The sequence below is a fragment of the Thamnophis elegans genome, chromosome 2 (assembly GCF_009769535.1).
Source record: "Thamnophis elegans isolate rThaEle1 chromosome 2, rThaEle1.pri, whole genome shotgun sequence".
Classification (NCBI taxonomy): Eukaryota; Metazoa; Chordata; class Lepidosauria; order Squamata; family Colubridae; genus Thamnophis; species Thamnophis elegans.
Genome location: NC_045542.1, coordinates 85,607,904 through 85,621,395, shown reverse-complemented (window position 1 = coordinate 85,621,395; position 13,492 = coordinate 85,607,904). Strand labels below are relative to the sequence as shown.

The window sequence follows — 13,492 nt, the reverse complement described above, 5'->3', positions numbered from 1 at the left end:
TCTATTCTACATCTACGTTTGTTCAATTTAGTTCAACCTCTTGCCTTGTTTATACTGTTTCCTGGAAAAAATCCCAGGTAGACATGAATACTACATGATATTTATAACATAATAACACAATGTGAGAAATGTGAGACCACTTATTTCCTGAGGGTATCTACCTGCTTCACTAGAATGGATAGGATGAGCATGCCTCAGTTCACTTCCACACAATACTGTCATCTCGCAGACCTGGGAAGTCTGCTTTTTCAGTGGCCTACCTTATGGAAGACACTCTTCCCACAATAACCCGGCAGGACCCCCAAACTCTCACCTTTCAGGAAGGCCACTAAAACCTGGCTCTTTACCCAGACACTATGGAGAGTTGTTGGGACACCTGGAAGGCTGATGGAGGGGCAGGATTATTAGTTTTTTGTTTTAATGCTTTTATGGCTTTTATAGCTTTATTGTTGTGAATTACCCAGAGTTATTTAGAGGGCAGTTATACAAAACTTAAATACAATGCAACACAGTTTAATTTCACCACATAATGGTAAAATGTGAAAAATAAAACTTAACAGCAGTATTTCTAATGATGTCAGTATGTCCAAAGACACCACTCTTTATGCCAGTCTCTCTGTCCCACATGACTTATTTTTTACACTTTCTTAGTAAAAAGTACTGCCCCTCCAGAACTGTCTACCTTTCCCAAAATGCCCTTTCTCAGGTTCTCTTATTTAAACTTGGCAGAGATCTACCAAGGCATGATTAGATAAGAAGCTTGAGTGCATATCAGAATGGAGCCACTTAGTATGGTCCACGTGAGAGAGCAGCCCTTCTGATACCCACTTGTTTAAATCCAGCACTTTCCCCTCACCTCTTCTCAGATACTCTGCTTTGTACTCTCTTCATGGCTGCAACTAAATAGGAGGGATACGGGGGACCCCCTGCAGGGTAAGGCTGAGGATTATGTCCAGTTCTTAGCGGACAAAGTTGCTCGGTTTCGGTCGGACTTGGACTCCACCTTTGCAGATCCAGCCGAGACACAGGGGGATAACTTGGCAGACCATCTCTGGGTTGAGTTTCAGGATGTTGCCTCTGGGGATGTGGACAAGGCCATACGAGCTGTGAGTGCCTCCACCTGTATTCTGGACCCGTGTCCCTCCTGGCTGGTTGCCAACAGCAGTGAGGTGACACGAGGCTGGATCCAGGCGGTCGTTACCGCCTCCCTTCGGGAGGGGCACTTCCCCGCCGCACTTAAAGCGGCGGTGGTGAGACCCCTCCTGAAGAAACCATCCTTGGATCCAGCCGTTTTCAACAATTATCGTGCAGTCTCCAACCTCCCCTTTGTTGGGAAGGTTGTTGAGAAGGTGGTGGCCTTCCAGGTCCAACGGTCCTTGGAGGAAGCTAGTTACCTTGACCCCTTCCAGTCCGGCTTCAGACCTGGTTACAGCACAGAAACCGCTTTGGTCGCATTGACCGATGATCTCTGGAGAGCCAGGGATGGAGGCTATGCGTCCATCCTGGTTCTCCTCGACCTCTCTGCGGCTTTCGATACCATCGACCGTGGTATCTTTCTGCGACGACTGGTGGGGGTGGGAGGCACTGTTTTGCAGTGGTTCTCCTCCTACCTCTCGGACAGGTCGCAGTCGGTGTTGGTAGGGGGGCAGAGATCGTCCCCGAGGCCCCTAACATATGGGGTGCTGCAGGGTTCGGTCTTATCCCCCCTACTATTTAACATATACATGAAACCGCTGGGCGAGATCATTCGGAGGCACGGGATAAAATACCACCAATACGCGGACGACACTCAGTTGTATCTGTCCGCCCCGTGCCAACTCAATGAAGCGGTGGACGTGATGAACCGGGGTCTTGAGGCCGTTAAGAACTGGATGAGAGCTAACAAACTGGTACTCAACCCGGACAAGACCGAGTGGCTGTTGTGTTTCCCTCCCAATAATTTGGCCAGTGTTCCATCGCTCAGGCTGGGGGGGTCAAATTTTACACCCCTCAGATAGGGTTCGCAACTTGGGAGTCCTCCTGGACCCACAGCTGACTCTTGACCATCATTTGTCGGCTGTGACCAGGGGGGCGTTTGCCCAGGTTCACCTGGTGCGCCAGTTGCGGCCCTACCTGAACCGGGAGGCCCTCACAACAGTCACTCGAGCCCTTGTGATCTCTAGGCTGGAATACTGCAATGTGCTCTACATGGGGCTGCCCTTGAAGAGCATCCGGCGACTTCAGCTAGTCCAGAATGCGGCCGCGCGAGTGATTGTGGGCGCACCGCGGTTCGCCCACATAACACCTATCCTCCGCGAGCTGCGCTGGCTACCTGTTGATCTCCGGGTGCGCTTCAAGGTGCTACTTACCATCCATAAATCTCTCCATGGTAGTGGATCTGAGTACTTGAGAGACCGCCTCCTGCCGATTACCTCCCTTCGACCGATCAGATCGCACAGATTAGGCCTCCTCCGAGTTCCATCCGCCAGTCAGTGCCGACTGGCGACTACGCGGAGGAGAGCCTTCTCAGTAGCAGCTCCGACCCTTTGGAACGATCTCCCTGTGTAGATTCGCACCCTCACCACCGTCCAGACCTTCCGCACAGCTCTTAAGAACTGGCTATCCCGTCAGGCCTGGGGATAAGATTCTAATCCGCCCCACCCGAATGCTGAATGAAAGTTGTGTTTTATTGTTTTATTTTTTATTTACGCACTGTCTTATGTTTTATCTTGCACCCCCCTTCCCATGAATTGTAAGCCGCCCTGAGTCCCCTCAGGGAAAAGGGCGGCCTATAAATAACAAATAAATTCTAAAATTCTAAATTCTAAACTGTAGATGGTTGCAGATGGGTAACATAATTGATATTTGTGCTGTGGAAAGCTAGTTAACAGTGGGACTCCCTCGCCCTGTCCCATTCTTTAAAAAATGAAAACTAGGAATGGCAGAAGCTCAGTGTCCACCCTTTCAGAAAGAAACCCAATCCCAATAAGCTTGGATAATAAATAGGGAATCCTGCATGGCCGGCAAACTCAGGGAACAAGAATCATTTTGATTTCTAGCCAATAATCTTTATTGCTAGTACGGTAATGTAAAAAACCTTGACTGCCAGTGAAAGTCATTTTTTCAGCTCAGTTTATACCTAATGTGACTAACGCATAGTTATTCTGAGGCTTTATTATGTGTCTCTCATGTCCTTCATGCCCTCCCCAACTAAGAAATCATTTCTGGAACTGCCCTGCTTCTTCTTTTAACAGTCACAGTCGCTTCTCTGCATTCCCAGGGTCTGTTCGGTATTCTGTCACAAAGGGCAAAGGCTATAGAAGGTTGCATGCCAATAAACTGGTACTTTTGTTATTGGTTACGTTTCAATATGTCAACCATTTTGTGAAAAAGAAAACTGCCTAAGTAGAGTGCCCAGTAAACCACTATCACTCTGACTTCTATCTATTCATCCTTCATCCCCTCAGATATACCCTCATCTTATTTCTTGGATGATGATAGTGAATTAAACTTGTATGCTGCCCAACTTCCAGTTCATTAAAGTTTCTCCTATATATAAAAACTTAGTTATGTCGCATTAAACAAAAAAAAAAGCGATAAAGAGTTTGGCTTAGATAAAAACAGAGCTAAAATCAGAAATTAAAACACACACACACACTCGTTTACGAACACCTACCCATTTCTTTAAGCTCCATGTTGAAAAGTTCCAACCAGCAAGCATCAATTTCATCCAGATCATAGCGACATACTCTCTGGGAATATGTTCTGGAAGCATCTGAACTTTCAGAGCTGGACAAGTTCCTTGGAAAGGTCTGTGATGAAGAATGGTCTAGCAGAGGTATTATCCTATGGAAGGAAACAAACTTTGTTGTAAAGGACAGGTTTAGAAATGAAATAAGTCTGCTAGAAACATGTATGATGTATATTGAAATTATCAATACACATACAAATTATAAATATGCATGTTTAGCAAAAAAAACACCAAACCATTAAATAAAGTAAACATTCAGTTTCCATTATCAAATATGTAAAGCAGCCATTTCAGAGTGGAGAAAATTAGGCATATAATAAATCCTGGGGTGAGATTCAAAATACATGCAAGAATATCAGACTGAGGAAGATGATAAAAAGACCTTTTACAAGTGTTTTCAAAGTTATTCCTCCCATAGTACAACCCTTATATACTACAATGAAGAAAGTATTTAGCACATCACATTGCAAAACCCAAATTACACTCAATATAAAAATGGTGTTTATTATTGACTCTCTGCATCTCTGGAAAACTATCAAGTATTACCACATAAAATTAAGACTCTACCTTGAAACTACTATCAGTGACTTTTTTGTGCAAGCAGGAAATGTCTTCTGAAAGACCTAACATCAGCAGAATAAAAGGTATAATATCCTAACTATTAAATAGTTTAATATTCAGGTATGTTAAGAAAAACTTTAAATGACCCTTTTTGTCTGATTGACAAGAAGAGTCATTTGAATTTGCACTTATTTCACCGATGACCCTATTACAAAAATGGTCTCTGTTTAAGTGATTCAATAGGTAGATAATCTCAAACAAGACCTCACTTATTACAATAAACACAGGTATTATGTGCAAATTAGATGACCTCTGGCTTTTTTAGTCACTCAGAACAAAACTTGCCTGATGCTCAGCAGCTATTATTCAAAGAACAGATAACAAAAAGATTCCTTCATTCAACTTAATCTGATTATACATCACTGTAACTTCATACCAAATATTTTTTTTATTGTATCAAAAAGTACAGCCAGCATTTAACCTGAAATAATTGCAAGATAATCTCAAATTATGGAGTAGCCTATAAGCTTTTAAAGCCAGAAAATCCTGTTGGTTCCCCTATAAGAGTTAGATTGTTAAAAGGAATAAAACTAATGAATTGTCATCTGATACTTGTAATTATACCCCAATAGCTTGCCCCCCCTTTTTTTTAGGAAGACTGTTTAATCATAAGGTTAGTTCAGCAGAACTCCATAGAGGCAGGTTAACAGCAATAGCACTTAAGACTTATATACCACTTCACAGTGCTGTACAGCCCTCTCTAAGCGGTTTACAGAGTCAACATATTGCCCCCAACAATCCTCATTTTACCAACCTTGAAAGGATGGAAGGCCGAGTCAACCTTGAGCCAGTGAGAATCAAATTGCTGGCAGTTGGCAGAATTAGCCTGCAATACTGCATGCTAACCACTGGACCACCATGGCTCTTTAAACCACGGCCCTTTAAACAAGGGTGTGATTATGGATTCTGAAACTACCATAACATATAAATTATTTTGCAAACCCAAGGATTATAAAACTCTCAGGAACACTGTTAGATTAGCCACTGACATTCAGCAACAAATAAACTGGTTTTAGACAGCATCTTTAAAGGTTTTGGCTGTACAAAAACTACTGCAAATTTAAAGTGTATGATGATATCACTGCATTATCTTCTTCCCTGTGGCCCTCAAATCTTATCCTCGCCATTGTCCTGAGGGCTAGAAGAGGGATAAGATACACAAAACAATTGTGCAGACATGAAAGCAAAATCCTCCCCGGTTGCTCGAGACAGAACAACTCAAAATCTAAAGATCTGTCCCCCTCCCACCTCCAAAATACAGGGCGGGGCATAACCTTTTCCTAGGGGGTCACAGCAAGATCGACAGCAGTTTACAACTTCCGCGACACCTCATTTTAAAGCCCATAAAAAACTGAATTGAATGAGCTATTAAATGTTAAATTTGCTTTAAGAATGGCTGGAAAATTCGATTCGGAAGAACAAAGGATCATTGACAGAATAAAATGCATTGCCTTTCGAGAGGCTCGCGATGCTGGAGCGACGTTTATCAATCGAAAATGGATTGCAAACAAATTGAAACGTCATCCGGATTGGGTTACTGATAATTGGAACAAAACAGCCCAAGAATGTTTCACAAAATTTGGAGAAGGGCGTCCTCTGCAACTGTCCCAAGAAAGCAAAGCCATCATTGCAACTGGCAGTCGCAAACAACGAAAAGGAAACCGAAAAGTGGCCCAAGAAATCCTTCAAATTCGTGGAAAACGAGTTGATCAAAGGACAATCGGCCGATATCGAGAACGAGAAGGTTTGAAGCCATTCCACGTCATTTGCAAACCATTGAAAACTCAAACACACGTTCAAGATCGGCTTTGGTTGTGCGATTGGTTGTCTGAATGGACCGAGGAAGATTTTCTTCATTTGGCGCCATCTGACGAATTCTTCGTTTATGCCATTCGAAAACCGAATTTCCAGAACGATCGAATTTGGGCTAAAGACGTCGACGACATCGCCAAACATGAACGATATCGACAAATCGTTCGCAATCCGACTTGCATCGGGATTTTCGTCATTTTCACAGCCAAGAAACTGCATTGGGTTTTGAAGGATAAAGGGGAATCCTGGGATGGCAGTTATTTCCGTGAGAAAATTTTATTGGAGAATGTCATTCCATTTCTCAGTGATCCAGACAATGTCTTGGTGGTTGGTGAGGCTGTCTTTCTTCATGACAAAGCTCCTTGCATGCGTGCAAATGCGACTCAGCAATTGTTAAAGGAAAACAATGTCGAATTTTGGGGCAATGACGTCTGGCCGGGAAATTCGCCAGATCTCAATCCGGCAGAGAACATTGGGGCCATAATTAAGGATGAAGTGGAAGCTCTGATGATTCAGGAGCAAGGTCAAAATCGATATTCGGTTGAAACTTTGAGAATGAATTTGGAAACTGTGTTGAAAAATCTGGAAAATCGAACGGAACTGTTTGAAGATTTGTTGTGTTCTTATCCACCTCGTTTGAATGCTGTTCGAAGGGCTAATGGTGGTCATACTGACTATTAAATCGTGTCAATAAACTCAGTTTTTGATGGGCTTTCGAATGGTGTATGAATTATTTGTGTTGTTATTACAAGTGTTGCTGTGACCCCCTAGGAAAAGGTTATGCCCCGCCCTGTACAATCACACTTTTTTCCTCTGGGACGTAAGGGACTTTCCTTACATTTGAACAGGAAGCTTCATGCCACAGTATTATTGTTATATAAAATACTCAATTTTTATTGGCTTGAGTCATCATTTCTGAGTGGCTGCCCAAATGAGTCTTGAAATAATATTTCAAAAACCCTTGATTTTGCTTTGCTCTCTTTAAGAACATCTTTACTGTATTAGCAAAGGAACCATCTAATCCAGCATTCTTGTCAAGCAGTGATCAGACACAGATGCTTCTGTGAAGTCAACAACAAACAACGCATGAGGGCATTGCTGTAATTCTGCCCCTGTTGTTTTTTTTCCCAGGAGCTGGTACTCAAAGACAGCTTCATTTGTTCTGGTTTATGTTCTTTAATGGGCTTACCCTTCACCAGTGTTAGCAATCTTTATATCTTAGTGTGATAAAGTGAGATAATAATTCCCCCCCAGGCACTTCCTTCACACTGTGCCTTATTTTTTTAAACTCTATAATTCTCAAACCCTTCTTACCTTGCTTTTCTTTTATCTGAACTAGCTTTCCTATTGTCTATAGCATTTATTTATTTAAAGGAGAAACACTATCAAATCTAGTTTAAGTGCAAGGATCTTAGGAAATACATCTATTTTTTTAGCTAAGATATCTAGTTCCTCTACAATTCTTTTATCATAGTCTGTATTGATAGCCCTCTAGTTGGGGTAGAAGGGGAAGGGTGCTATAGCGTTAAAGCAACAGACTATTTTATTTTTATTTTTCCTTTTTCCATGATTCTACTCTTACAAGTTGATGTTCAGTGGCACTAGAAGGATCACAATGGCATAATGACAAATTGAGAAACTTCTTATACCATGTACTCTTGTCTCTTTACTTTCACATGCTTCCTTATGCCTTATCTCTGCCTTGATACTAAAGGCACGTATTACTACACTCAGGTCAGGTAGATTTTGCTAATAGGTTTCTACTTTTATTTTGCAATCTTCATGCCACCTGTTCAGAGAATGTATATATCACAACACCACAGATTCTTTGAAATATAAATACTTTCTGCTGACACCATTAGTAGTTAAAAGTCATCATCCTCTCAATTCTACCCCCATTAAATGCGAGTCTTCTATTTCTTTTCAGCCTTGCAAACATGATTTGCTGGTAGTACCTCCTCCGTTTTTGATTCAGAAGTCAAACAAATGTGACAAAATCTGCCTACATCAATCTTCTCATAATATTAGACACTAGAGACTTTCTTTCCCCTGGAGCTTATAAAGATATCACTCAGATAATCTTATGTATAAACAAACCCTCACTTTGGAAGAGGAGGAAAAAAGAACATTTTGGATGTGTATATATATATGATATGAATGATAAATGAATACAAGCTGCTTTAGCCTCAGCTGAAATACAGAAGGCTAAATTATTGTAACTATGAAAATAATTTGCATTGAAGGCTTGCAGAAGCAGATGATAAACCACAGAATGCTGCTTCCTCTACCTAAACTGTAAAAGTTCTTAAAAACAAAACATAACATCCTGATACATATTCTTTTAAAAATATATTTTCAAAGCCTTCTCCGTTTCTGAAAAAGATGATAAAGCTCAATATTATTTTTCCAGGAAGTTACTGTTATATGCAGATTATTGCAATTATCCCTCCAATCCAGAGATATATCTGAAGTTACAGAAATAGCCAATCTAGTACATATTGCTCCAGTAGTCAAATCTGGTGTGACACCTGGATTTTGAGCAAGATTCATAAAAACTAGGAAAAACACATGTATGTGTATAGTTTTTCCAGCAGAATAGGATGACATTTCATAGAAATCACTGCCAATGTTTTCAAACTAGGGTTTTTAAAAAAAATGTTTTACTTTCAGTACATAAAACATTTTAGCGCATCCGCTGCCTCCTTCATGAATTATGAACACTTCCTCGCAACCTCATTACCATGTCCTTGACTTGGCAGAAAAGTATGTCAATGTAATTTGTGCAGCCTCATGGCTGAACTTCACTATGCCTCAGTGAGAAAAGCAAGGTGGGGATCTCTCCTTACAGATTCAATGCAGGATGGTTTCAGAGCAGTTTCTGATGGGTTTCCAAGCTTCCTTTCCCTTCCCACTCAAGGATTATCAATCAATCCAGTGGTGGGATTCTATTGGCTTCACTACCAGTTTGCAGTTAGGAGAAAATTGAACTTCCACATTGAAAACAAGTAGCAAGAAAAACAATTAAATGCCACTACTTATCAGCTGGGCTTCAGAAGCAGAAATAAAGGTTTGTATAACGCAGGGACAGGCGGGTGGACCCACTTTCACAGAAACAGAGAACCGATTCATTCTCGGCTTGAGGTCAGAGCCATGGGTTTGGGCAAACCGGTCCGAACTGATAGAATACCACCTATGAATCAATCAATCCAACAGATAGCTAATACCCCAATGCCCATTATTTATGGGGATTTTTTCTCCCTAACATCTTCCTCCTCTTCACCTCAAATCAGTTCAACCCAAAATGAACTGAGTCATAGAATATGGATTTGTCAGCCAGCACCATATTTTTAATTTTAATGGGAAAGAAAGATAGTGGCAAAGTAATTTTGAAAGTGGATACGGAATACTAAACATATATGTGTACTCCATACTGCAAGATTTGATGCAGAAAAGCCCTTCCTTCCCAATACTCAATGGGAAGATTTTAATAGTAAAGAAAGGAAGCCAAAACCTGTTCTTATTTAACAACAACAACAACAAAACCCAAAAACCCACCTTGCACCCTTATATAGAATATACCTTAAGTCAGGCTCCATAGACAAACTCAGGTCCCACAGACAATTAGATAGATAGATAGATAGATAGATAGATAGATAGATAGATAGATAGATAGATAGATAGATATAGATATAGATATAGATATAGATATAGATATAGATATAGATATAGATATAGATATAGATATAGATATAGATATTACATTAAATATTTAAGTTGTTTGCCATTTCTTCCTTAACAGAAATGGAAGAAATGCTTGTTGGATGTATGACTTCGGAACAATCCTAGCTACAGTAATGTTTACTCTGGGAAAAAAACATATTAATAAAATTTAAAGTGAATGGCTTATGGCCACTGACTTCTGGTACACCCTGTATATACAAATGAAGTGCTGAAGTTTGGCTCTGGGAGAGTTAGTCCCAGTATTTGCTACAACAGAATTCAGGCTACATAAAAGAAGAGGAAAATGTTCCCTCCTGCCTACTTACTACATGGTTTATTATAATATAATAATAAAAAAATGCTCACATTTGTTCTAAGGAATCTATTTTCCACCAGCTTATACAATAAATTCTTAAAATTCATATTTCAACATTTCAAGTTTTGAAAATAATTAGATTAAATCAGACTCAGTATTTATTCCAAATTAAACTCTCATGATCTCAGTGCGAGTTAAACACATGCCAGTTTGCTGGATTGCAAACTGGCCAGGGAGAGCTGCGGGGGGAGGTGGTATTTGTCCAAAAAGCCAAGAAGATCGCTTCCCTCCCAGCTATCCCATTTAGCAAATAAACTTTAAAGTCTGGGAAGCAAGCAATATTGGAAATTTAACTTTGGTACCAGATTTTTTAGATGTTTATGTTTTTAATAGATTTATGTACTATATTGTTTTATGATTGATATTGTTGATTGGAAACCACCAGGAGTTTGATATAAGATGGGCATCTAGTCAAAACTTTTAAATAAAATAAACAGCGTCACACATAGCAATATATCCCCAGAGGAAAAGTTTCATCTGAGAAACAAACTCTGATGCCAGTTCTGACAGTTCCTGGCTCATTCAAGAGGTGAAGCTTGCCATGGTATTTGCAAAGAACCACATTTCCCCCTTGAAATATCACTCTGTAATACAAGTGCCAATATGCACTGATGCTGACAAAAATGAACAATGATATGTCGTTCAGGAAAAACTTTTGAAGTCTGAGATTTTTGTGATCACTCAATTTACTTTATTCCAACATTTTCGAAAGAACAAACAGTGGACAATTTTGTCACCAAGAAGGGATATGAATCTTATCATAGTTGCCATAGACTGAAAGGAGAAGCCCGACTAGATAATCTAAGGATCCCTATTGTTCAACATGCAGTTTTTAAAAAGTAAGTGTCCCAATTGTTTGGAGATACTCAAAATGAATATAACCTTCTAAGACAGGGGTGTCAAACTCACGGCGTCACATGACGTATCAGGACTTTCCCCCCCTTCACTAAACTGGGTGTGGGCCTGGCCACCACGTGATACAACCTGCCACAAGTTTCACAGTCCTGCTTTATGACTTTCTACTTTTTGCCAGCTTATCTAGGTTTCATACACATTCCATGCCTGAAGTAGTCATTTCACATAGGTACAAGGACTAATAATCATCAGTGGATCTTCAGCATATTGTATACATTTTGCTCATTTGTTCATGCCAGCTTCTGAAATTACATCACTACATCTTAAGATACTGAATGTACATGCACCTTCTCAAATATGATGACCTTCAGGTGTGCTGGAACTGCAACCTACAGAATTACCAGTTTTTATATTTAGGGAGTTTCAGTCAAACATATATGGGACCGTCTGGAGAAGGAGCAGTAAACCAACTGAGCTGAATAGCATTTTCATTTAACTGTTCTGAATCTTCTATCAATTGGGAAGTGAGATTTCGCCTATCATATTTTATTGGCTGAATCCTATTTTCAATATTATGGGGTGGGGGGAATTAATCATTATCTCCATACTAAGAATAAGAATATAAACCTCTATCAACACGTTCCCTGTAAGCTAATTTTCCACTGAAATCCCTAAATGTATTAACCTTTGCTTACAAGTTTTACCTCTGCATTGGTATGAGGAGACAACATGGGCTGTGGTTTCATTTATAAAACTATGTTCCACTGAAATATAGTTCCTATGTGAAGTTGGCAGGCTCTAAATTTGACATATAAATTAAATTAATTAAATTAAATTAATAAATATGTAAAATGACCCCATGGAGTATCAAGTTTATTTAATTACAAGTAGCTTTAAATGAAAATTCTTTGGGGTCACTTTCTAACCAGTACTATGATTGGTTCTAATTACTTGATTTTACCATTCTTACTAAATCCTGTTTAATAGAAATATGAACTATAATTATACTAAGTGTTATTCATATAATGTTTTAAACATGCATTCTAATAAACTGGTGGAAGATACTTTGAGAAAGCTGAACTCTAAAAACATACTGTTAAATACCTTTAAATAAATAAGCAAGTAAGTACATAAATAAATCATTGGTTTGGTTGTGCATCTCAGATTCCTCCCAAGTGCTACAATATCCTATTGACCTGGGGCAATTACAATTGTATACATTATTCTAAGTGCACCTAAACTGGCCTGAATAAATTGCTTTTAAACACAAGCTTAGCTGCTTTGCTACTAGTGTTTGTGCCTATTATAAAAGTTTGAGGTGGATTATTATTACTTCTGCTTTGTGAACATTTTCAATTTGCTTCTAGTTCTAAATCCTGTTGTACTAAAAGAATTCTACCTCATGACTACAAGTTTATCCAGGTTCCTTTGTTATGTGGTTTAGAATACTATTAAATTACTGTTCAGTAACATCACTTTTGCTACCTTTTTTTTACTCAACCAATTGATTAATCTTTCCTTTAAATGGTTACTTGCTTCTGATTTACTTAAACTAACTACATTTCAAATAATCACTCTTAATATTATTATTAGCAACCATTGCTATGTGGAATACTACATACAAGAACAATTTTTTTCAATGTGGAAATTGCATTATCTCTTCCCTGGGAATTGGAAAACACATAGTTAATGACTTATTACATTATTAGAGAGCCCAAGGGTGAAATGGAATTATTTCTTCCTATTTTGAGATGTTTTGGCCAATTTTAAGGATCAAATGAGTAAATATTGCAAATCTGAACCAAACACTTCCATTCACTAAAGGTAAAGTTTCTCCTGTCCAGTTGTGTTTGACTCCATTTCTTAGCCAAGGGAGGCAGTGTCATCCAAAAACACTTCTATGATCAGATGGCCAGTATGACTATATGCCGAGACACACGGAACGCTGTTACTTTCCCATCAAATGGTACCTGTTTATCTACTCACATTTGCTTTCAAACTGCTAGGTGGGCAGGAGCCAAGGCAAGAATTGGGAACTTACCGTGTTGCATGGTTGCTTGGTCTCAAACTTGGGCTGTCAGCTTTCCAGCTGACAAGCTCAACGTTTTTACCCATTGAGTCATTGTGCCCCTCTTCTATCCATTAAAAGGGTACCAAAAGAGTGTTGAGTGATTATATGCAGCCTATAGTTCTTTGCTATAGACTTACCGTTCTCCTATATTTCTTTTTAGTGAGCTTTTACTTTTTCTTATTATTTAGAACAGATTCTATTTTGTAGGAAAATAACTGTTAATTAAGCTGGTGCCTTAGAACCTTAACAATAGTGACGTGCTCTTGGATTTGGTGAAACCTTATTATATTTCAGATATTTAAAAAAA

General features: G+C 39.4%; 1 protein-coding gene across 6 annotated transcripts in view; it reads right to left on the bottom strand.

The window, feature by feature from the left end:
* JADE2 (jade family PHD finger 2) overlaps positions 1-13,492 on the bottom strand; it is a 196,641-nt gene that overhangs the window by 74,122 nt on the left and 109,027 nt on the right. For all 6 annotated transcript variants that reach the window (XM_032211899.1, XM_032211903.1, XM_032211902.1 and 3 more), the window contains one exon: positions 3,656-3,825. In XM_032211899.1, the coding sequence (XP_032067790.1) occupies positions 3,656-3,825 (170 nt within the window). The remainder of the gene's footprint in view (positions 1-3,655; positions 3,826-13,492) is intronic.